Raw genomic sequence first — 26,273 nt, forward strand, 5'->3', positions numbered from 1 at the left:
TCCAAATACCTTTGAGGTTGAAAGCATCAGAAATAAAAATAAAATAGGTATTAGATTTTTTAATGAAATAGAAATAGTAATTCAACCTATGCCCCTAAATAATGTGTATGGAATCTTATGCCATTAGAACAATTTAATCTAGCGTGTCTTTTTTTTTTTTTTTCATTTTTTCCAAGCTGCAGCTGAAATATTAAAAATTCCTTATATTTTTATTGATTCTACCATTTGCAAAGCTTCTACAATCACTATCTCACGTGCATTATCTCATCTGGAAAAGCATCTTGGATGGAAAGCAAACATTTTATTTTGACCATATTCAAAAGAAGCACAGAAAATGAAACTCAAAGAGATATTACACCTCATCAAAGGGCAACTAGATGAGCTGAAGAAGGAAATGTGGTCTTGACCTCTCTCCTGGTCCAGTTCCCCCTCCTCTTTTAGTTCCATGTTTGCTCAGAGGCTATAGCCTCTTCTTTTTAAAGTGGATCAGTTTGGAAAATAATAAGTTTTCTCTATTCTGAAGTGTTGGGGAGACACTGGCTGCCAGTCAGGCTGTCTTCTACAGAGAATTAACCCCTGTGAAAGTGTTTTTTAGAATTTTGTTAAAAAATGCAAAAAGCTTGAAACAGGTATATGTAGTAGTGTTGTTTTCCTCCCCCACTGAATAAAAATTTTGAAAGCCTGGTATTTGAAACTATGTTTTTTCATCCTTGCTGTCTTACCCAGCAGTTCTAGCAACATGGAAGATTCTCATTTTTAATTTGACTTTGCACCTGAGACTGCACACCTATTTTATTTATATTCTGTAATGCATTTTTTAGGCAAATCAAATGATACTGTCAAGAAGCCCAGTGCTCCATTAGCCTAGTTCTGGCAAATGATCAACAGGAAAATTATCAGTCTTGGTGGAAACTCTATTCCTTAACTAGGGATAGAAGATTCAACAAGAATCTATAACTTCCCGGGCGCCTGGGTGGCTCAGTCGTTAAGCGTCTGCCTTCGGCTCAGGTCATGATCCCAGGGTCCTGGGATCGAGTCCCACATCGGGTTCCCTCCTCGGCGGGAAGCCTGCTCTCCCTCTCCCACTCCTGCTGCTTGTGTTCCTGCTCTCGCTATCTCTGTCTCTGTCAAATAAATAAATAAAATCTTTAAAAAAAAAAAAAAAAGAATCTATAACTTCCCATGAGAGGTACTGCTTCTGAAGAAAAATTAAAAGTCTTTCAAGATTGTTGTACTTTCTTGTTATTGCAGTTCCTTTTTTCCACATCTTTAAAATTTAGGTAATACCTATTTTCCACAGTTGATATAAAGAACTAATAATAATAATAGCTACTATTATATTAAGTACTATTTAATGTAATACTAATAATATATGAGGTATCTAATTAGTACATGTCAGGATATTGAGGTTTAGAAAATCAGATTTAAATCCGGAAGTGCAACTTCAGAGTTCAACCACTATGCTATCTGAATTCTAATATAGAGTAAAACCATCAATACAAGGTGGCTTTTGGAAGAGGAAAAAAACCCAAGTGGGAGAATTCTATGAAAATGTAAAGATACAGATAGATATGTAATATCCAGATATTAGATATTAGATAGATATTACATAATATATGATATATAAATGTATAATGTATACATAATATGTAATGTTATGTATAATATATTATAATATATAAATGTATAATCTAAAATATACATATGTAAATATGTATGTATATAATATATTATATAATATAAATGTATAATATAAATAATAGATATATAGATAGATAATACATAGTAATATATAGATAACATATAGTAATAGGTAGATAATATAGATAATATACAGATATGATAGATATGTAGATGCATAAAATATATGGATAAAAATGTGATATATAATTTATAGAGATATATAATATGAAGTACTTATCCAGACAACAGAAAGTTTCTCTTTTTAATTTTTATTTTTTATTAAGCCCTTCACCTATCATTTATGAGGAAAGAAACAAGCAGCTTACTCACAGTTTCCTCTGTTGAATTGGAAGGAGTCCAGAAATCTACATATCTGAATGCAATTCCCAAAAGAGATCAAATAGCATAAGGTTTAGAGCAGAGTCAGAACCCAACAGACCTGATCTCTCCTTTTTTTTGCAATTGCTACTCCCCACCACATAATCCCTCCAATCTACTCTGTAATAAATAACTCCACGCTATGAGGAATTTGAATTTTCCAACAGTTGATTCTAATAGATTTAACCTATGTTTCAGAAGTGTTTGTCAAATCCTACCTCAGCGTAAGTGTGTGGCTTCTCTCGCTAGGATGAAGCAGCAGCAGAGAACTCTCTTCTCCCCAGATGATGCTCCAAAAACTAAAACAAAAAATAGAGATCAGGACGAAAATGTTCAGACAATAAGATTTCAATGAAGTGTTTCATATTCACAAAGACCTGACTATACTGACGACAACTGGTCCTATACCTGAGGATTTCAAACTAAAAGATGCTGGACAGTGGGTAAAAAAAAAAGAGTTTTTTTCTGATGTCCCAGTGAGCCTATTTTAGATTACTTCTTTTAGATATTCATGTTCTTGGCCACTTCCTGGTCACATTCAATCATCCTTACTTTACACACAGAGCCGATATATCCTCTGCCTACTCATTGTTCCAGATGAAATAAGGCTACTTCCTTTCAACACCTTATATTTGGCTGAGCTCTCCTGTGTTTTGTTTGTTTGTTTGTTTTTAATGGAGCCTGTTTACTTGTAAGGTAAATTAAGAAGTTGTGCTGGAGACAAGAACCTCAGATATTTTGTAAGAGTCTCCTCAGCCAACAGGTTTTCTTAAACTAGAAGAAAAGAAAAATTGAAGCCCTGCCCTAAAATCCACTGAAACTCAAAGATCACAAACCAGTACCCACTAACTACATCCATGGTTATGTTGTTTGGTCCAACAATCTTTTAACATTCTGAAGTATTTGCCATTATTTTGAAAACAAAGTTTTGCACCCACATTCCTGGCATCTCTTTAAAAATCAGAAAATCTAAGCCTACATTTTTTACATAACAACAATCAGTTTGAGCTTCAGAAGTTTATGCCCTCCAGGGCCAGTACTCTGTAAATCACCACAGAGTTACTACTTCACACCTTTGTATTACCTGCATGAACTTGTAGGTATTCAAGCTTGAGACCCCTGCTAACCCATACGGCTTGGCCACACCCCTTTCCGATGCTTCTATCTTTCATCTCTTCAGTTTTACTGGGGAGTCCTGTGGGACAACTACGCTATTTTATAAAAGCTTCATAACACACTGTAAGATGACTATTATCTCTATTTTTCTGAGGCTTACAGATAAGAGTTGCACAAAATTATTATTTTTTTTCTTAAGATTTTATTTATTTATTTGCGAGAGAGAAAGAGAGAGAGCATGAGAGGGAAGAGGGTCAAAGGGAGAAGCAGACATCCCCGCTGAGCAGGGAGCCCGACGTGGGACTCGATCCCGGGACTCCAGGATCATGACCTGAGCCGAAGGCAGTCGCTTAACCAACTGAGCCACCCAGGCGCCCAAGAGTTGCACAAAATTATACAACCAGGTCTATGGCTTAACAACTAGGTCTATTCCAGCCAGGTTTTCTGGCTCCAAGCCCAGCCCTATTTCCATTAAACTACAATTCCTGTGGGCCAGTGAATCTATAAGAACAAAATGTCCACAAGTATAAGCACACATACTGAAATACAATTTACACTTATAATTAGCAAGTCAAAATGTTATGTAAAGCTAATGAGATATATATGTCTTCCTTGATAATGAGGGAATTGAGGTTCTGCACAATTGCAGAGAGCAACATTGGACTGGAGCCTAGAATGTAGGGTTTCAGACCCATCCATAACATTCATTCATGTTGTCACTCGAAAAAGTCTCCTGTTCATTTGGACCCTTCACGAGTGCTCAACATTCTATAAGGGTCTCTGGCCATAAATGGTGACATCCCATGTTCAGAGGCCTTCTACAGAGCCCCTCATCTCTGTCACTCCACTACCCCTAAATGTTCTCTTCCTTCTACTTTCTCCTTGGCCTTTCTGTCTACAAACCTATCTTGCCCATCTGAAGTAGAGCAATGCTCTAAAAAGTGAGAGGAGAAGGGTACAAAGAAAGCATTTACTGTATAAAATGCACTGTTTCTAGTTGAACTGTGTTGCTGTGAGCTATTTGTTGCAATGAATAACTTCTTAAGCAGATTCATTGTATTCTCATGGAATTATAAACAAAATTTATTATGAACAAAACATTCATTTTTAAGGTTAAAGTTTACAACTCTATAATATGTAATTGGATTGGTGATTTCAGCCACTGAACATATAAATGGAAAGAAACATGACTCAGTAAAGGTTTAAATGTATACATTTATACACCATACATATATATGTTAAGTCATATCTCACAAACAAGAGTTTCTGGTTCCTTGAAGGACACACATGAAATTAGCAGTACTCAGCCACCATGTATGTTAAGTGTGTCCTTTCTACATGATTGATATTCTTTAGTTCTGCAAATGGTTTGGTTTAATAAAATGATGAGGAGGCAAGGTATTTCATTTGACTGACTATGAAAGAAACTTTACTACCACATTTAACCAAATAATGGGTATTTCTCATAAAACAACAATTTGGAGTTAATCCAGCTTCCATGATAATATAAATGTCCCAAGCTCCTTCTTGCTTTTATTTTTATGGCACAAAATGATTGCTCCACTTCCATCCATTTTCCAGGCAGGAAGAATAAGAGGAAAATCACAAGGAATAGGGGGTAGCAGTAGCACTTATTACAAAAACAAAACTTTCCCAGAAACTTTGCATTTATCACTTTTACTTATCTCATTGGCAGAAACTGTATCAGATAGATTCCATATTGCAAAGGAGTCTGAGACTTTTTCAACTATAGAGTTTTTCAAATCCAAGTTTTTATTAAGGAAGGAGGGAGATCAGACTTTGGATAGGCAACTTATGCAGAGCTCCTGCCCTAGGCAAATATAATATGATTTTATAGAGCTCATAGTCTAGTGGACCACAAATAGTTAATGGACAGATGTAACCAGGCACTATCTGTTTCAGTGATATTATAATGCAGGATACAAGGCAGGGGATAAGATCCAGAGTCTATTTCCTGAATTTAGCACACCCTAAAACCATACACATACTCAGCTGGAGGACACAGCTCTTCTTTACCTTTGAGGATTATACTTACTTGTGTAAGTAGCCAATCATACCTACTTTCACATTAGTCTCTTGGCAGCTTTTGGCCTCATGGAAAGCTACTAGGGCAGCTCTTGGGCTCATAGCCTTTATATTCCTTCTCCTGAGGAACACTGTTTCCAAGATCTGCAGGTCTGCAGAAACCAAGTTAATTAGTTAACATAAAAATTCAGCTACATGTAACAGAAAACAGAGATTTTAAACAAAATGGAAATTTCTCTTTCACGGAATAAGCAGATGGTCTATAAAGGATGGTAGTTCTGCTCCATGAAATCATGCAGGAATCATGACTTCTATCTTGTTGCTCCATCAAATCTAGAGAGTGTACTTATCTGTGTGGTATAAAATCACCCACCTTCCAAGAAGCAGTATGAAGGAATTGGGGACAGTAAGAGCTTGTCTCCTATCTTTAAGAACCAACAATGAAGTTGTATGCATTTATTTTCTTATTGCATTGATTGAAACTTAGTAACATAGCCACACACAACACCAAAGAAGGCTAGGAAATGTAATCTTTATTTTCCAACTGTTATTTCCCTAGCTAAAAGTTGCAGTTTCTATTACTGTGAGAGAAAGAAAAACATTAAGAACAATGGGAAACAACCAACAGTCTTTACCATACTCAGCTATAAAGCAGAAGAACTCAGGTATTTCCAATGCTATGGTCCCATAATTATTATTTCAATTGTCTATTGCTACATAACAAAACATGCCAAAATCTAGTGGCTTAAAGCAATTTATTATTTACCATAATTTTATGTGTCAGAGTGTGGGGAGGCTCATTCTCCTAACCCACAGAAGTTGTCTGGCCTCTGGGCTGGGTTAGAAGGTCGAAGATGGTGTCACTCACATGTTTAGTACTTTGGTGCTCCTTTCTGTGGCCTCCTTCTTTCCCTCACATGGCATCAAGTAATTGATTAGACTAATCCAAACTACTTTGCAGCATAGTGGCTGTCTTCCCCAAGCTGCCAAACTGTTAAAGTTAGACCAAGAGCTGCCATAGCACTTCTACCACATTCTATTAGTTAAGGCAAGTCATAAATCCAGTCTAGATTCAGGGGGAGGATTAATAGCTTCAGTTTTTGATGGTGGAGAGGCATGTACATACAGGGAAGGAAGGAATTGATAGTGAAGACTGCCACTTCTTGAAGAATACCTACCACACTCACCAATCATAATTCAGAATTTTGATTCTTCCTGCCTTGTCCATCCCCACCCACAGAAAGTAGAGAACAGTTGGTCTGTTGGTAGGTTGGTAATTCCCTGCTGTTTTCATTAATCAAGTTTTTTTAAATTCAATTAGCCAAAATATAGTACATCATTAGTTTCAGATGTACTGTTCAATGATTCATCAGTTGTGTATAACACCCAGGGCTCATCACATCACATGCCCTCCTTAATGCCCATCACCCAGTTATGCCATACCCCCCCACCTCCCCTTCCACAACCTTCAGTTTGTTTTCCAGAGTCAAGAGTCTCTAAAGAACTCATTAATCAAATCTCATAAATACTAATGAAGTCAACTCTTTTAAAACTTCTGAGAGGCATTTGGTTTATTTAAGGTAATGTTTCTCACCTAAACAGAATTTATAGCTATGTATTTGTTTTTAACATATATTAGGGAAAAATGGCTAACACACCTACCACATATTTCATATATATTGCTATGACAAGACTAAAAATAAAAAAACCTAGTCATTGTCCTAGATTTAAGTTGGTTGTCTTAAGTAAATAATATTAAGGTTATAGTTGGGCATAGCAAAAATTATATAGGGGATACATGACACCTGAAATTGGGAAACACTGGTTTAAGGAAAAAAGCATTGAAGTTGGTTTGAAAATATTTAGTGCAAGTCCTGTTCTACGAAGTACAACCATTAAACCTCTATAAGTCTTAATTGCTATACTTAAAATAAGATGATTATATTTCCTATTTTGCAAAATCTGGAGAATTTTAAAAGTGAATTAATATGAAGTTTAACTTGTAAAATTTAAAACACAAGGGCGCCTGGGTGGCTCAGTTGGTTAAGCGACTGCCTTCGGCTCAGGTCATGATCCTGGAGTCCCTGGATCGAGTCCCGCATCGGGCTCCCTGCTCGGCAGGGAGTCTGCTTCTCCCTCTGACCCTCCCCCCTCTCATGTGCTCTCTCTCTCTCATTCTCTCTCTGTGAAATAAATAAATAAAATCTTATAAAATATATATTAAAAAAATAAATAAATAAATAAATAAAACACAATATAAATTTAGGGACTTCTAAATAAAAACTTACGTTCTCTTTCGTAGGCTCAGGCAGGATGAAAATAGGACACCATCCACTCGGAAAAATAAGAATATCAAATTCCTGGAAGGCATCACATTCCTTGGGGACATTATGCACATCTCAGTAGGCAGGGGCTAATCTTCTTGCTTGTCTGCTGTAATGCATTCAGAAAAGTAATAATCACTGCAGCAATAAACATAAGATGTTCAAAGCCAACTGAGGAGGGTAAAGTTATCTTGGCCAGTTGGGATAATCTTAGTTTCAATTTCATTTTCAGTTCAATATTATTATTGTTATTCCATTGGGATGTGCCTCTCTTGTTTACTCAACCAACACTCTCACACACATGCACACACACACACATGCACTCACCTCTTATGTTGGTCCTACTCCTCTCTTTCCTCAAAGCTCAACTAAAATCTCATCATTGGAAACCACAAACTAGGAAATTATACTTAATGTTTTTTTAAAAATTGCTTATTGAACTGAATTTATCTGGAAGCACCTAAATCAAATTGTCCCTCAGAAAGCAAGCTGGAGTCTTAAGGTTTGAATTTAAAGTTAGTTTTGGAAATTAAGAATATTGTGTCTTTTTATACCCACTGTTTATATAAGCTGTTGAAACTATGAAATATCATATTACACATCCTTGAACAAGTTTTTATACTGGTGCTTATACATTTCCCAAAATTGGATTAATGGAATCCAATTACAGGGGTCATAGCATATGTGTATTTAATTTTTTTTTATCAAATTTTGCTAAATATTTTGGATCAAAATGTTGGAGTAATTCACAGATAATAGTTCTCATTTTCCTGCAACCTCCACAGAACTAGATGTGATCTCCATAGTTTTGCCAGTCATCTGGGTGGAAAATGGTATCTTATTGTCAGTTTAATCTGCATTTTTTAAAAATAATGAGGCTGAACATCTTTGCAAACGTTTATGTGCATCTCCTCTTCTCTAAATTGCCTCATGGGGTCCCTTGATCCTATTTCCACATTATTTTCCCCCAGTTAATTCATAGGAGTGTTTTGCATATTAAGGATATCATCTCTGTCTCTTACAAATATTTTTCCAGTCTAAAAGGCATCTTTCAACTTTATATGTTTTTACTGTATAAAATTTAAGAACTTTGTCATTAAGACTGTCTTTTCCTTTGAGATTTTGTTGTTTCTTGCTTTAAGATGGTCTCCCCAACACAAACTCCTGATAGTCCCTCTAATTTTTTTTTATTTAACTGTTAGGATTTTAAATTCTTCTATAAATCTATTTTGTATAAAGTGTGAAGGAGGTCTAATTCTGTTTCCTTCCCTTTTGATAGCCAATTATTAAATTAACCTAACTTAATTACTAAATTTTATCATACATTTGTTTCTTCATATGCTTGAATATACTTTTGGTTTTTTTTTTAACTAAATACTTGCTCAATCCAATGCTAATATTGTAGTGTTTTAATTTCTATAACTTAAAATTATATTAATAACTTATAGAATAAATACTGCCCTCATTATTTTCTGTCAAAAATCTCTTGGTCTTTTTTTGAACAGATTTTTTTATATGAGCCTCAAATCATTTGTCTATTTCTAAGAAGAAGAATAGAAATAGAATCCTAAGTTCCATTAAAATTAGAATTAATATATGGAATGTTGGCATTTTTAAAGTATTAATTCTTACCATCCTAAAAGATGGGTCTTATGTTAAGTCTTTTCAGAAGATGTTGGATTTCCTCATCATATAGGTCCCTTAACTTTCTTGATTCATGTATTCTTATGCATTTTATTCTTTTTTGCTGTCATAAATGTTATTTCTTCTAATTTTTATTGGTTATTACCAAGACAGGGGAAAAGATCTCTTAATTTCTATGATTACTTTATATTCATACACCTTATCAAATTCTCTTATCAATTCCAACAGATTATTTTGTCTGTTTTGTGGTAGAGTGTCTTGGTTTTTGAAGTACATAATCATATTTTCTGAAAATAAAAAAAAATTTATCTTTTTATCTGCTTTTATGCAAGAAGCATACCAATTATTTCATTTTATCTTACCAAATTTGCAAAAACTTGCCACATGGTGTTGATTAATCATTAAGATAGAAATCTTGTCTGTTTTCTAATTAAATAGAAAAAGACTCCAACATTTTGCTGTTGATCTGTGGTAAACAGTGTTTACAAGTGTGTCAGTTACCACTACATTGCCTTCAGTTCCAAAGACATTATCCCTGCTTTATGGCACTGGGGGTAGACCTCATCCCTTGGTGCAACATTAGGCTTTGTCAATTGAGAGGAAGAGGGACACTAAGCAGATCAGGTAGGGGCAGCCCAGTGGCACTCACCTCTGTGGTCCTTGCTCATAACTGGAACCCGCCAGCTAGTTTCTCCGCCACACATTGTCAGTTCTCTGGTCCACACTCACTAGCAACTTTCTAACAACCGGTCTGTTGTGTATCCTGTGGTAGCCATACCCTTTATAATAAGGTCTGTATCTCACCCTCAAGTAGGCTCTTCTTAGTTCTTAGTTCCTTTGTACTCTCCCTTTGCCTTACAGGTGTAGCTGCTTTCACCATGTACTATCTCTGTATTCCTTAGAGCTTCATGTCAGGCTCTTTAATAGTCACCTTTCACATTAATTATATTAATTTTAACCTGTTCTACTTACTAGGGGGTGTTCTGTTTTCAGACCGGAAACAGAATGATATACCATGTTTAAGTACTTAAGGAGGACATTGTTACTTACTCCTATTTTGGAGTTATTTTAGCCTTGGCTTCCAAGCAAAAAAACAGACAAAAACAAACAACCCACCCATCCAGGGAGGGGTCTGCAGCAGGTGAGCCTTGACACCAGCAGCAAGAAAGGCTGGGCAAAGCCAAGCTCTGCCACTTTTTGCAGCTTCACTCACCCTACAACTCCATAGCTTTGTACTTCACATCACACAACAATTCTTAGGTAGAGCAAAACCTGGCCTGCTCCTGGACTCCTCAAAGGTCATGGGGGAGAGAATGACAGGGCCCTTTTTTGCTCTACAAGTGCCAGAAGAATTCTTTCTGGCACATGGATCTCCTAAGTTCACAAAACAGAAAAAAAGCTACCTCCTTAGCTGGTCACAACCCAGCCCCAGGAAACAGACTGAATGAAGACTGGAGCCTAAATGTTCTGCAACACTCAGTGGCCCCTCCTCTTTATTTTCCCCTGATACCTGTTGTGGTCTCTATAAGCATTCCCTCATCAAATAGGCACAAATTACTGGGCTGGCCTGTGCTTTTACGCTTCATCTACAGAGAATCATTCCTTTCTCAGCCTGATACGGGAAGAGACCAAGCTGGCCCCAAGTTAAACTCCACTCTGGTCTTCCACAGTGGGGACCCTGGGTTCAAACAGACATTCCAGCCACAACTTTTAGCTACTGTGAACGCAGCACTCATTTGTTACCCTTAGTGTTGGGGAGGAGGTAGGTCAAATGTGGAGTGGAAATTTTTGAATCATTGTTATCTATGGCCCCTCTTCCTGGGGGAAAAATGTGCATACCTAGACATAATACATTTACTATACAACCTAGGGAATTCACACGTCCCACCCCACCACCTATGCCTACCCTTGAAACTCAAGTGAAAGCCCCTGGATTTTATGGGGAGGCATTAAGCCATCAATCTCCAAGACTTGCTTGTCAGTGCCTGCAGTGCTCCCAAAAAGAGGAATAGCTTAGGCAAAGTGAGTCCACATCACCAAATTTACTAACCAGTTCTAGCCACTCACTTTGCCCAGTGCTTTTGGCAGCCTCTTTCAGCCTTGATAAACTTTGCTCACTGTCTTTATTGCTGATTCCTTCCTCAGCAACCTACAGACATCTGAGCCCATATGAATCCTCTAAATTACTCATTCAAAATGGTCATGTCATGTCACTTTGACCTATCAAATGAGTCATTTCCTTGTCTGGCCTGTTCATTTTTGTAGTGTTTACGAAACATTGCCTCTCCAGCCCCATTCCTGCAGTGCCGGACACAACATTCATTTGAACTCACCCCTTCATTCCAGTCTTTCTAAAGGTGAATCTGAGTACACCATTCTCCTCCCTAAACCTCACTGCCTCCTCAGATTGGTCTTCATACAATCAATCCTGTTTTTTACATTTTTTTTTTACCTCATCCTATGCTTCCACAATGACATCACTGTGCCCATGCAAGCACTCAGCTTTGCAGCTACTTAGAACTAGATCTAATCCATCAGAAACTTCATTCAACTTTAAGTCTTTAGGTCTTCATTCTCTGTGATGTTCTATCCTTTAGGGTTTACTTAGGATGTTTCTGTGTATAAAACCTCCTCTGATCCTCTCTGCCTTCCTTTCCCCTATAAATTTTGGGGTTATTGTGTGCTTTCACACTTTGTACCTCTATCACACTTACCTTAATTCATGTCTGTCTCCTTCATTGAACTATGAACTCCTTAAGAACAAAGACCATGTCTAATTCTTTTCTGAATGCTGAGCAACTACAACAGTGCGTGGCACTATGTTAGTTGAAAGGATGAAGACATAAAAAAAGAATAAATACAGCTTATCCCAGCCCTACCCTATCACCCACTCTATTCCTCCCCTCTCCCCAACTCCTCTATTTCCCTCTTCCTCCATGCAACGTGGAATCCCAATCTATTACAGGGAGCTCCACTCCTTTCAGCTTCTCACCTCAGCCAAAATTTGGCTGGATGATGACATCATCCACCAAGTTACAATCAATTCACACTTGTCTTTCTCTATATCCAACCTATCTTCTTTTTCATCACTTCTGCCATCTTCTGGGTTCAGAATAGTGCCCTTTCTCTGCACCCCAATACTTACTCTTTTTAGCATTTCATCATATACACATTACTGACTTTTACTTACCTGTTACCCAAATAAACCATGGTTCTCTTGAAAGGAAGGATAATACCTAATTTACTCAAGATTTCCAATGACTTGCACAGGTCTTGGTGCTGGAGAATTGCTTTTTGAGACTGGTTCAAATACTCATTGAATTTTTCTGTCTTCTCTGTGAAATTTTGACAAACGGTCAGTCACCCAGATGCACTTAAACACTCCCTACAATGGAAAGCTGTTTCTTGAGTTCTCTTTTTAGAATACTTGATGATAAAATTATTTTTAAACCTTAATCTCAATCTTTGTGACTTCTTCCAAGATTCTATCTTTGGCCTTTATAAGAAATGAGTCTAGTCTTTTTTTGCCCTCAGATATTCCCAAAGGCCTCATTCAAAGTTCTGCTAAACCTGTGCTTTTCAAACTGCCCTGTTTATCTAAATTATCTTGCAGTTTTGTTAAAATGCAGATCCTGATTGAGGTTCTGCATTTGTAAACAGCTTTTAAAGTGGTCCAAAGGTCACACTTGGGAGGAGCAACACTCTGATCTAAAACATTTTTCAGAGGACAGGGTTTCTAGTCTCTTCACCAACTTCATCTTTCTTCTGGATAAGCTTGTTTGCCAAAGAACTCTTTCAAGTGTGGTGATACATAAAGCTTTATCATACTTCACTTGGTGTACTAAAAAGGTGGTTCATTGTAAAGAGTACTGAGTTTCAAAGAACGACACCTTGTAGCTCTACCACCACCAACTATGTGACATTCGGTCAGAGAAACTAACCTTCCAGTCTGTGTTCTTTCCTAAAAAAAAAAAAAAAAAAAAGAGAGAGAGAGAGAGAGACACCCAGTGGCTGTGTCTAGTAGTATCAGAGGATCATGTAACAGTGTAAGGGAAAACATTTGCTTAGTGGCTGTTGACCATACATTTGGGAGCCATGATTTAACTTCTATTGATACTGTTTAATGTTTCACTGATTCTTTTGCCATTTACATCAGAAATCTGCTAACTCAACTATAAAACCCCTGGAGTCTTTAATATAGCTATCCAGTAATACCTACTAGGTACAAGGCACTAGGCTAGGTATTTTATACCTATTTTCAGAAATTTTCACAAACCAAAAATTAAGAAAAAAAAAAAAAGTCTTTCTCCTTAAACAGCCAAGTCTGGTTGAATCTTACTTTTTTGGCTTTTCTGCTCCCTGTGTGCCTATCAGGGAAGATATTTATCAGAGGATATCCTTTTCAGATAAGGTGAGACTTCAGAAAGATGAAAGCATAGGAGAAGCTACCCTCCCCACATATTCAAGAAGTTAGTGGTCAGATAACAGCAGAGAGAAGAGTCATGATTCTGCTATAAAGGGGTTGATATGGCCCCAGTCTCCAAATTTGCAGAAATTTAGACTAAGTCATTTCCATACTTGTTCTAAAAAGCCCTAAGTGTTCTAGGGAGATGCCAGATAGGCTGTGGGCCTGGATGGAGGAAGGAAGGCATTCTTTAACACACATGTAAGCACACATTCTAGTAGCTTGGATCATATTTAACATATTGTTTCAAGTCAGATTTATTTGAAGAAATAATTGTTACTTCAAAAATGCTTGAAAGGCATTTAAACTGTATATTTGCTAAGGCAACTTATGATTCATTCATTCTGTGAAAAATCTTTCTGTAAATAGGTGATTTAGTGAATATTTAAAACCATAATGAGGATTGGGAGATAGGCTGTTATTTTTCTTTCTCTAGCCCAGCCTATCCTGAGAATCTTTTTCAGGAGACAGGCTTCCGGCAATTTGGAGGTAGAATGTTTCAGATAACTAATTTCTACGTAACTAATTTCTATCAACAAGCAGAGTCCTGCTGAATGCCATGCTTGACTCATTTACCCTAAACATCCAGAAACAGCATTCACAAGCATTCAATTTCAGTATTTTGGGGATTTGTGTTTCCAAGGGCATCCTACATAAAGAGGTTTCAAATGTTTTCATCTACATTTTTTTTTTTAAAAAACAACTTGAACCATTGTATAAAAAACTTGGAAAAGATTTTGCTTCTAAATTTTTGGCTGTGTGAAATTTTAACAGTACAACTTCTTTGGCTCAAGAAATTCAACTTTAAGTTTAACATAGCTTCTTTTGGGGTTATTTTGTGTTTAATGGTTTAGGAAGTTGAGTTCTTCAACATCATCCTTAAATCATTCAGCTCAATCAACCAAGTTTTTATAGGTCCAGTGCTGAGAAGAGCAAATCTGTGTCTAATCCTTAAGAACACATAATATCCGTGTGTGGGGGGATATGTTTACTCCACTGATATATACATATGTATGGTGAACCATACATTCACAGGATGTTAAAGAATGAATTCCACTATTCCTGGGCAAGAAGACACAGACAGAAAACAACCCAAGCCTACAACTGCATTATCTAAATCCTGAAACAGTTTACAATGATTATTCCTTTGCTAGTGAATTTATTCATTTAATGAAAGGGGCGGGCCGTGGTGTATACCAAGCTGATCTCAACTGCCTGAAACCCGGCAATGAACTAGTGGTATGTCCTGCTCACAGATCCCAAAATTTAGTAGGGAAAAACGTGAAAGTATTTAAATCTTGAATAAAAGTGACTTAAATTCCAAAAAGGAGATAAGGTGGCTCTAGTTCATGTCACGATCTTGTGGCTGATTTTGTTACTGTTTTCTTTTTTTTTCACTCTTAACTAAATTTTATACTTTATTTGGATATCATGAGTTTTTCCACTGATGTCTTCTTTCCCTTCCAGGATCTAATCCAGGGATTCACAATGCATTCAGCTGTCTGGTCTCCCAGTTCTCCTTTTATCTGTGACAATTTCTTATTTTTCATTACCTTGACAGTCTGGAGAATTACTGATTTAGTATCTATCTTGTAGAATGGCCCCCATCCAGATGTGTCTGGTGTTTGTTTATGATTAGACTGGAGATATGGGTTTGGGGAAAGAAAACCACAGAGTTGACAGGCTTTTCTCATCACATCATATTATGGATTACAAGATAACCACATGGTATCACTGATGATGTTAACTTTTATCACTTGGTTAGGATAGTATCTGACAGGCTTCTCTGTCAAGTTACAATCGTTTTCCATACTCTTTTTGGAAATTAGTCACTAAGTCTAACAGCCCATCCTCAACAAGGGAAAAGTTAAACTCTACCACCTAGAGGAAAGAGTAGAATAATTCCAATTATTTGGAATTCTTCTCTGAAGAGTATCTGTCTCTTCCCTATTTTACATGCGTTTACATAAACAAAATTTATTGTCCTTTGTATCAGTATAGATTCATGGATATTTTATAATTTGGGTCATAACCCAATCATCTGATATATTACTTATTTTGTTGTTCAAACCATTCTAGTTTTGGCTATTGGGAGTTAGTTTTTGCTATTTCTAAAATATCAGTTATTATAAGGGAGTCCAGCCTAGGTTGATTCCTTCCAACCCAACATTCCCAAACAGTGGCTGATCCACAATGATTTCTAATATCTATACTAGGAGTCCTTTCCTGCTTACTCATACTGGAATTTATTCACATTAGTCTTTTTATCTCAACAGTCTTGTGTCATGAATTTATCGCTTCTCTTCTAATACTGAGGAAGGTACAATCCAGTTGAGCAAATCAGGTTGTATGCTCAGTGGACCTATTATTAATCTGTCAGGCTTACGGTTCTGCAAGGTAAGTGTTGCGCTCCAACAATCCACCCTAGCAGCACAAAATAAATACATGATTCTCTTTTTTTCTGATACAGAAAAACAAAATTTTAGGTAGAAGTCAAATAGTGACCAAAAGGGTCATAAAACTAATAAAAAACTAAGGGTGTAGTTTTCATGCTGATACTTCTTCCATAGCACATTTGTAAACTTTTGCAAACTTATATTTTTGGGTAAGCCTGCATACCTGTTATATTTGATATTTTGTTTGTGGCTCATCTACTTCTCTCTCTGGTAGACACGTGCATCATTAATAGGTACCAACATTAACATTTTCCTGATCTGTCATAATGCCAATTTCTTAGGAAAAGGTCCAACTGTCAGGAAAAGATTATTAATTCTATGATTTTCCACTCAGCCACACTCAAAATGACCATTCACAGTATTTGAAACTTTGTTTTTCTCTCTATATGAATCCAACACAGTGGCTCTTGAAGTACAAAGACTAAATTAAAATGTGCTTACATGGTTTATTTTTTAAGTAATTTAAAATACAGTGTCAACATACATTAAAGATATGTGGCAATTGAAATTAGGAATAACATGAGGTTATTTACATATTTTTGTATATGTGTGTATATATACACAAAGTGAAGACAAATACAGAAACACTACAAACAATTCAATATGATAATTTACTGACAATCATTTTCATCATATTTATTAATCTGTCATGTTAGTGGCTACAAAAAAATTCCTAGTACTGAAATATAATATCTAAATATTCAATTTTAATATAAACTATAGTACTTCAAATTTTAACAGTATATAAATAGGATTCTGAATTTTTAAAAAAATGTCATCTTCCCTGCCAAACTCCCTATTTAGTTGTAAAGGTTTCAGATCTTCCTGAAGTCACAGCCCTCAATGTGATGATATCTGACTTTAAGCATAAATCATGTGCAGTCAGTGTTCTCTGTAAAAAGGTAAATGAAGATGCAAAGCCATATATAAAACTTCTAACATGCTGCCATAGAGAAAACAATGCACACTTTTAATCTAAGAGACTGAATGGATTTAAGGCAAAGTCAGGCTACTCTCAACCCTGGAAGGGTAAAGCCCAAAGGAAACACTGCTGAGAGATGGCAGATGGTACAAAGGGGAGAAAGTGGTCATAATTAGGTGGTGTCAGCACCTTTGGCCCCCACCCCCCTCCATCACTTAAATTCCTAACATAGCCCTATAATGAACATCTTGGATGATGGATATTTATGTTTGTAATAACTATAAATGACTCCTGCCTTTTGGGACTCCTCAGTAAACACACAGACTCCATTTCTCCCCATAGCACCAAGAAACGTTCTACCTCTGAACCTGGCATCTCTCTTGAGGGCCAGGGAGGGAAGTGATGACCTACTGGCTTCCCTAACTAATACAACAGCTTCTGAACACTGTTCTAGAATATTCAGATCGGTTTTCTGCCAATGGCTCACTGCGAGTGCTGTCAACATTCTTATTTGAAATTCCTGATTTAAAACAGTGGATGCAGCTGCCATAAAAAATGAAAAATCTTATTTATTATTGATCTGATCCTTTAAAAGCACATGTCACTTATAAGCCAGAGTTCATCTAAGATTGCACATTTGAAGCAGGGAGATTTTGGTGACAACTAATGGATACAGTGAATGTATCAACTAAGACCAGTTGATAAATACCTGGCAATAAGTCTGTAGCTCAACAGGAGACAGGCAGGACGTAGACTATTCAAAAAGGTTAACTTCATTTGTAAAAATGGTTTTGATTTTTGAAGGTAACCAAAAAAGACAGGAACCAAAAGTAAATAGCAATTTTTACCATAATGGGAAACCTTTAGTCAAGTGCAAAATAACTTCTGGACAATAGTAAATTCTCTTGTTTTTTTCTTTACCAGGAGATATGATTTGGGGTCCTACTCAGTGATGTTATTAGATCATACATAGTAACGGCTGCAAGTTACCAAGGTACTGTAAAAACAAAGAACAAAATCTGACTGTAAATGGTCTTACTGACTTGTAAGTCAATAAGTCAATAAAATATAATTCAAATTGGAGCTCTAAATGCTAATTAAAGCATCCTGAATACATAATTAAGGGGTATACTACAGGTACAGTTGTTTGAAAGAAGGCTCTGAAGGACTCTCCTACACCAGCATCCATAGGAATGATATCCTTCTCATATCAGAAATAAACACAGACTTGAACAATGAGGCTGGGAGTAATAAGGTGAATGAGGTTATCACCACAGGATTACGGTGCTAAACTTTTTTTCCTTACAACCTAATGGACTTTCTTTTTTTTTTCAACCTGGTGTTTTTTTAAAAGGCGTGCTGCAATATGTAAAACCAATTATCATAGGGTAAGAATAAAAGTTATTGTGTATCTTTATTTTTCCTACTTGGGAACTTGGATAGTTTGAGATTATAAAGTACATTTTTTTTCCTCCACCATCCCTGAAAGAGCTAGCCAAGAAGCCACTGTTGAGAAACTTGGTTGCCCTCACTCACATTACAAAGCACAGAGAGCCAAGACAACTACCAAAACCACTCAAATCAAACAAGAAGAAATGGCACTTCCTCATACTTCATGGACTTCACAGGAATACAAAGATTATTTTACTTTTCAGACATTTACACAAAGAAAAGCCTTTAGTTAACTGACTAGTTTCTATAAACTTGGTAAAGTTATGGCATAACAAAAGAGTCACTTTTTAAATACATAAATGTTTTGTACTTGATATTTTCACAATGTACACAAGATGATTAACTTAGACTTATCAATCTCTCCCTCATACTGATTATACTGTAAGAGGTGTTTAGGGTGTCCACACTGTGCATTCTGAAGGTGTGCATGTGGCAATTCTAACATATCTTCATACCGTCCCCGAAAAGCTAAAGTTTCATTATTGAAATGTGGTTACAACTTTTAATGTGATCCTGTTTCAATGACTGCCATCACCTTCTTGTGTAATTAATACTTCATGTAATTTAGAGCACATGTCTTGATTTTCTCAATGCTCATAAACACCTTATCTGTAGGAAAATTATTTCTAAGGAAAAGCAGCATTAGTCTGTCTGCAGTATATGGCCATGACTTACTTACACATATAATCAATATGAAGGAAAAAGGACCATACCCATAAGTCTATAATGTTAAAACTGCAGAAAGAAGTACAATTTGAAAAAGCACTTGTATGTCTATTTCAAAAAAGGGACCATAGTAAGTAATGCCACAATAAATGCCTCAGTATGAGAAAGGAGAGCTGGGCTTCACATTCATGTCTTATACAGCAAGACCTTTAATTCCTTACTGATCATCAGTGGAATTAGCTCTCAGACAACTCAGAGGAAGGAACACTCTGGTCTGTGTTAAAATAAAATGAAGGCTGAGATTTCTCTATGCAGCAGCAAGTGAAGTAGAATTCTGAATCTTTCTTTGGAGTCAAGTTGGTCTTTGAAAGAAAATCAATTTGCCATTAAGAGGTTCTAATCTAGTAGGATGCCAGATGATGGCAAGGGTGTTTAAACTGAGAGTGTCATATAACTAAGGGACTGGTACATTGGAAAAACTACCTTCTGTTCCAGCAGAGGGTAGTCAGGGTGTTAGCAATGTTATTATTACTAGTAAGGGCCACCAAGGATCTAGAGACCAAAAAGCTCTAGCAACACCTGATTATAAGTATACAAGGATCAAATAGCAGGAGGTAAAAAATAAACATTTATCAGATTTTTTCATTATATTACTAATTTTTACAACATTAAATATTTTTCATTCCTTTATTTCAATGCAGTGATACTTATTTCTGGTTGTGACTCTGCCTACAGTTATTCTTTTTAAGTTCTAATCCAGTATTCCATTTTTAATTTTAAAAGCATAAATGCTCCAAGACATAGTTGTGTGTATATGTGTGGACACATAATTTAACCTGTTAACTCTAGAAACATTCATTTAAAGTAGAAGAAATTGAGACTACAGATTATATAATCACATAAAAAGAGTTTTATGCAGTCAATACCTGAGTGTGTCTGTACAGTGGAGAACTCCGAAGTAACAAGTAAAATATCATGGCCCAGTGGACCAGTCCTGTGGGAGGCAATGGTGAGCAACTGGCTTTTTGGAATCTTGAGAAAAAAGGCTCTTTGCTACATGCAGATATTTATAGAAATAACATTTTAGAATAATTGAAATAGAAATAACAGAAATAATGGCTGATGCATGACTAGATGTTGGTGATACATTTAAATTGGTAGTAAATACCTATTTCTATGTTTTATAAATTCAGTGAATTCTTAATAAAGGCTGTAAACTGAAAAGCATAAAAGAAAATCACGTACAGATTTTATTCCTGCTAAAGATGACTAAGCAATTTTAAATTCTGTGGCTCAAAATAATTTAAGAATGGGTTTGTATCTTTATGTTTGGTTTCTATTGCAATTAAGTGTAGAATTTAAAATGCATAGCTTTTCTACTAGTGTCTTTAAAAAACATCTTATTCATTTGTACAAGAATTTCTCAAAAGCCAAAATTAAAATTAGATAACAATAATATACGTTGACACTTCACAGTGTCTCAAGTACAATTCAGGCTGCATGCCTTAAAACTGCACTTTTTACACTGTTTTCCTATTACTGTAGTTATATTTTGTGATGCCACTAGGAGATGATATATGCATATGACTTATCATGTTGATGTAGTAAAATTACATGTTATGTGTTGTTATTTATATGTTAATATAGTAAAATTTCATAAAACCCCCAAATTATAAAGATAGCTTTATACATCCTCTTAACCAGGCGTCAGCAAACCAAGACCCATGAGTCAAATCTGGCTTGCCACCAGTTCTGTATGGCTCATCAGCTAAAATACTTCTATTCTTAAATGGATTTTAAGAAGTTAAAGAAGGATGACATTCCAGGACATGTGAGAATTTTGATTTTCAAATTTCAGGGTCCATAAATAAAGTTGTATTGGTACTAAGTAAGCCATGTTCATTTGCTTATTCATGGTCTATGGGTGCTTTCTGCTACAATGGCAGGGTTGGGTATTATGGTGAAGACCTTCACGGTCTGCAAAACTCCCAAATATTTACTATCAGGCCTTGACAGAAATAGTTTGCTAATCCCTGCTATGCCCACAGAAGGCATCTGGAATGCTGAGTGGAGTGTTTATATTGAAATCAGTGTATGACTTAATTTGATTTCATTTATAGACATCATATACATTATTCCTTTTGAATATCATCTACTTGGTAAACAAATAAAAATAAACTTATGTTAAAAAAAAAACTTATTCCTTGAAATGTTTAGGACCAGCAAAACAATCATATATAAAAGAAGTAAATTCTTAAGAAAAAAAATAAATGAACAATTTAAATTACATTTTTAAGTAATGATTTCAAGGTTCCTCAGAGAATGCCAGACAGTAAAGGACATATCTAAAAATCCTTACAGCAAATTTCTAGTTTCCAAATTTCTGGGATACAGTACTTAACACAGTATTTGAGATTCTACAATTGTTATGGAAGAGACAATGTGTAGAGTTACTTATCAGAAAAAACAGGGGAAGAAAGATTTTAAAATAAGAAACCAGTCAAGAAGTAAAAAATAAAAAGAATGGCATGGCAAGCAATTTAAGCATTTTTTTTTTTCTTTTCCATTTATAGGGAGCTACATAGTCTGCTGGTGTAGAAACTTAACAGAAATTTACTTTTCATTTAGTGGGCTGATTCCCATATCTGTGTCAGATAAAATCATAGCACTTATTATTGTTACCATGGATACCATGAAGATACTGCCATCCACTAAACAGTATTAGAAGAAGACAACATAGTTTTCTGGAACGAGTCCTGTTTTGCCTTCATAAGTTGCTTTCAACCATCCCGGTTCCACTGATGGGTACACTGACAAAAAATTTTAAAAAAAAATGTCATTCAGTCAACATTAGCCTCAAATAATTATATACATAAATGGGTAAAAATCCACATCAGATTGCATATATACACTCAAGTTGTCAAAACAATGTCACAGCACCTTTAAGGCTGGAAATGTCCTTTGCATTCATGTAACCAATCTCTCCTCCTCCCCAATCCCTCCCATCCTTCCATCTTTCCTACCTCCCCCAACCCTTGTTCCCTCTGCCTCTCTTGAATACACAGAAGAAACTGGGCTGCAGAGGAATGTGATGCATTCACTGGTACAGGTTATGAGAGGCAGAGCCTGGACTAGATTCTGAGTCTCCTGGCTTCTATGTTAGCTTCTTTTCCCTACACTATTCCTTCATCTTCCCCATGATAATGAACTTAAGGGAAGGGAATGGGCAGACTTACCATTAGAAAATATCGCCCCCTGTGGGAAGGAAAGCTCATGGCTGTGCTCTGCTTTACAAGAGTACATGGCTTTGGCTTGGCTGAAAAGAGCAAAAAACAACTTATGAAATCCACAACAATCAAGTACATCTATACTTTCAATTATTCTTAAAACTGATACTAGTTTTTAGTTGTAATTGGAGTATGACATACATAAAACACACATGTAAGTGTGCATAAGAGCATCTTCCACAAACTGAGTACCCTGTGTAACGAGATCAAGAAATCAAACATTGACAGCACACCAAAAACCTGTCTTGTGTTTCCAGGAAACGTCCCCAAGGGTGATTAACCTGGCTTATAGCAGCACAAACTGGTTTTAAAGAATGCTATTATGTAAGAGTATACTGGCAAACAGGCCATTTTTACACTTATTTAGATATTCATAGGTACCCTAAGGCTTTTCATGTACTTTCTTTTCAGACTATCAGAGGTGAGACCCCAAAATTAAAGGCCTACAGAGTATACTAAATAAATTAAGTGGGCATGATACAAGAAAAACGATAGGATAAATTGATGATAAATGGCAACCAACAACAGCCTCATTGTCAAGGAGACAATGAGGACAGATGGAGGCTTTGAAAACCAGAGCCTACACCCATCTCCTGAAGTACTAAACCAACACTCACATGAGAATTCAGACTCAACGTAACCAGATACTCTTTTTCTTAAGAGAAGCCAGAGGGCACCTGGGTGGCTCAGTTGGTTAAGCGACTGCCTTCGGCTCAGGTCATGATCCTGGAGTCCCGGGATCGAGTCCCGCATCGGGCTCCCTGCTCGGCAGGGAGTCTGCTTCTCCCTCTGACCCTCCTCCCTCTCATGCTCTCTGTCTCTCATTGTCTCTCTTGCAAATAAATAAAATCTTAAAAAAAAAAAAAAAAGAGAAGCCAGAATTTCAGAGTTTTGTATGAGATCTGTTTTTAAATATTTAGCCTATACTAAAAAGCCATCAACTGAGGCTGCTCATCAAGTCACCAGTCAAGTCACCTTTATTCTTCAACATCCAATTACCTTGGCAACACAACGTGCAAGTTATTCTGACTTCACGTACTTCTCACCATCTGTATCACAACCAGAGTCCAAGCTGAAGTCATTTCTGGTGTGGCTCACGAAACGGCTTCCTAGCTTTCTAAATCCTCTAGGCTTCCTATTTTGTCTCCTTACAATCCATTCTATACAGAGCAGCCAGGCGGCAGCTTGAAAAAGGTCCTGATGATCATGTGATGACATTATTTCCCTGAAAACAACCCTTCAACTGGTTTCTAAAGGTAGCCTCCACACTACGCATAATCAGGTACCTGTCGGTATCTCCTGCTTCTTCCATACCTGCCTCTGCTCACCTACTACACTGTAGTCACACTGGCCTGCCTTCACCTCCTCAAACATGCCAAACTCATTCCCACCTCAGGACTATCAGGGCTTTGTCCTGAGATGTTTTCCTTAAGATTTTATTTGACAGAGAGAGAGAGAGAGCACAAGCAAGGGGAGTGGCAGGCAAAGGGAGAGGGAGAAGCAGGCAGAGAGCCCGACGGGGGGGCGGGGCTCAATCCCAGGACCCCAGGATCACAATCTGAGCTGAAGGCAGATGCTTAACCAACTGAACCACCGAGGCGCCCTGAGATGTTCTCCTCTTGATCTTCACATGGCTTTGCACTTCTAGTTCATCTTAAATTTCCTAAACTTTGCTAATGGTTAGGTGTTCCTGAGCACACACTGTAAAATAGTTGCCTGGGGAATTATCATACTCACCTGTTTTAAGTCTGCATGGTGTTAATATCTGGTATTCTGTTGTTACTATTGACAGTTCTATAATCTCCCCCCAATTAGAATATAAGCTCCATGAATGATGCTTGATGCTTAGTAACTCAGTATTTGCTGAATCAATGAATGGGAAAAAAGGTAAGATGCTCTGGGCTCTGTTTTCTACATGATGAGTCATTTTAAAACTGAAGGCACCTTGCCTTTCCTCCCTGAGGTCTCAGTACTTTACCCGCAAAAAAGCATCAGCAAGCAGTGTTTGCTATCTATAACTCTCTCAAAGAATAGTGTAACATTATTTCATTTCCCTTTGGAGCTAGATGCTGGGTCTTATTCCCTACACTTCCAGAATGAGACTAGGTCATTTATACTGGAGTTCCCAAACATATATCTGAAAATTAGAAAGTTAAAAATTAGAGAAAAATTATGTTCCTACCCCCAGAGTCTATTTCATGAGGTGAGTCTCAGGCTGTACTTTCAGAAAGTTTGCTAGGACAGCCTTCAGCAGGCAGATTTAGAAATGACTACTAGCCCAATGCAACATGGTCTAAGGAAGAATTGAGGAAGTACAGGTACCCAGAGAAGGACAGGACTCCTACACTAAAGAGCCATGTGTATGTGTGTGTATGTGCATGCATGCACATGAATGCGTGTGCATGGATGTGTTGGTTGACATGGGCGTGGGTGTGGGGGAAGAGGATATTACCAAGTTATGAAGACTTCTAAGAACCAGACCATGGCAATCTTAAATAGACAGAATATTAGTTTTTCCTATAAACCTTCCAGTCAATTATAATCATTTAATCTAATATAATTTGGCATAATTCGATCTGACATAATCTGATGTCTGATGTAATTGAGGGTTCCAGAGTCATTTCTCTAAAAATATGTAGATTTTTCAAAAAATCAAATCTTCTAACAGCAAAAATTTCCTCTAATAGTAAGTCTTACTGCTTTGAATCATTAGGAGATGCGTAAGGTAACACTTTTCAGTTATAGAAATCATTAAGATATAATAATCTTACAATGATATAATTTTTTAAATTATATTCTAAATGCAACCGAACTATTTTTGTTAATATTTCAGACATGAATGTTCTCTCTTTAGTATTTTATGGGATTGGATAGCAAGGGGGAGGCATGTAGAATAATTATAATCCTAAATAAATGGATAGTTAAATGTGTCAAAAACACATAGCACAAAATATTATCTGTCATGACTTTTCAATTATTTGTGCATACGACTAGACAGGTATAATTTTCTTCTGCTGAGATCTGTAACTACAGGTGTTAACTCAGCAGAGAGCTTTGATGATTTAATGTAGAAGTCTGTGACAGTGAAGTTTTCTCTCCAGGTGTTAATGCTTCCTCTTTTACTGCCTTGGTATATTGAAGATGTGAAAATAACACTGTCATCTATTGAGTCTCTCTTCAGAAAATCCTAATATCCTTTAAAAAGAATTTTGAAAATCTTGCTTCTTATTGCATGGGAAAGTAAGGTAATGGCACTCAGCATCCTGAAAGCCATTCCTTCCCTTATCATCCAGAGGATGGTCTGTTCACAAGACCCATTCTTAATTCTAAATGCTATTACTGATGAGTAGACTTACAAAGGTTTGATAGGGTGAGTGTGTAAAATTCACAATGCTTATCTTAATATAAGCAACATTTTAAAATGTCACGTAATCAAAAGTGATACAATATTTTCTGGAGAGCCCCTTAATGATACACACACACACACACACACACTTTTTGTATGAAGGAAAGAGAGAGGCACACAGATATAGTTAAAAAGGTGCCAAAGTAGTAACATATAGAAAAGCTAAAAACAAAAAAATCACAAAGTCTTCATGAGAAGATTTAATAAATTAACACACACCAATCCAATAAAGCACTAGGCAGCTACTACAAATAATAAAGTAGAACACATGACAAGAAACAGTGCTAGCACATAAAATAAAAATTTTACAAAAAAATGTGTCCTTGCAAAACCCCTAAATTGCCCACAACTCTTTACGATAAATACTGCATTTGCTTTCCGGTCACTGTTTGGAGAGTTCTTCAGTTAGTCACGTGTTCCTCTCTTAG

At 36.5% G+C, this 26,273-nt stretch overlaps 1 protein-coding gene and 1 long non-coding RNA gene across 2 annotated transcripts in view; both read right to left on the reverse strand.

Annotated features, from left to right (window-relative positions):
• Positions 1 to 1,970: 1,970 nt before the first annotated feature.
• Positions 1,971 to 3,405, reverse strand: LOC118013417. The gene is made up of 2 exons (XR_004680009.1): positions 2,280 to 3,405; positions 1,971 to 2,056 (listed from the first exon to the last, which is right to left on the reverse strand). It is a non-coding gene; the product is annotated as an uncharacterized LOC118013417 (long non-coding RNA).
• A 15,397-nt stretch (positions 3,406 to 18,802) lies between these two features.
• Positions 18,803 to 26,273, reverse strand: part of ARHGAP42 (Rho GTPase activating protein 42) — a 304,988-nt gene continuing 297,517 nt past the window's right edge. Inside the window, exons 22-23 of the mRNA XM_035009327.1 lie at positions 22,389 to 22,468; positions 18,803 to 21,962 (exon numbers count right to left, since the gene is read on the reverse strand). Coding sequence (XP_034865218.1) covers positions 21,874 to 21,962; positions 22,389 to 22,468 — 169 coding nt within the window. The 3' untranslated portion in view covers positions 18,803 to 21,873. The remainder of the gene's footprint in view (positions 21,963 to 22,388; positions 22,469 to 26,273) is intronic.

The sequence above is a fragment of the Mirounga leonina genome, unplaced genomic scaffold, assembly GCF_011800145.1.
Source record: "Mirounga leonina isolate KUSES-001 unplaced genomic scaffold, KU_Mleo_1.0 Mir_153, whole genome shotgun sequence".
In the NCBI taxonomy this organism is placed as follows: domain Eukaryota; kingdom Metazoa; phylum Chordata; class Mammalia; order Carnivora; family Phocidae; genus Mirounga; species Mirounga leonina.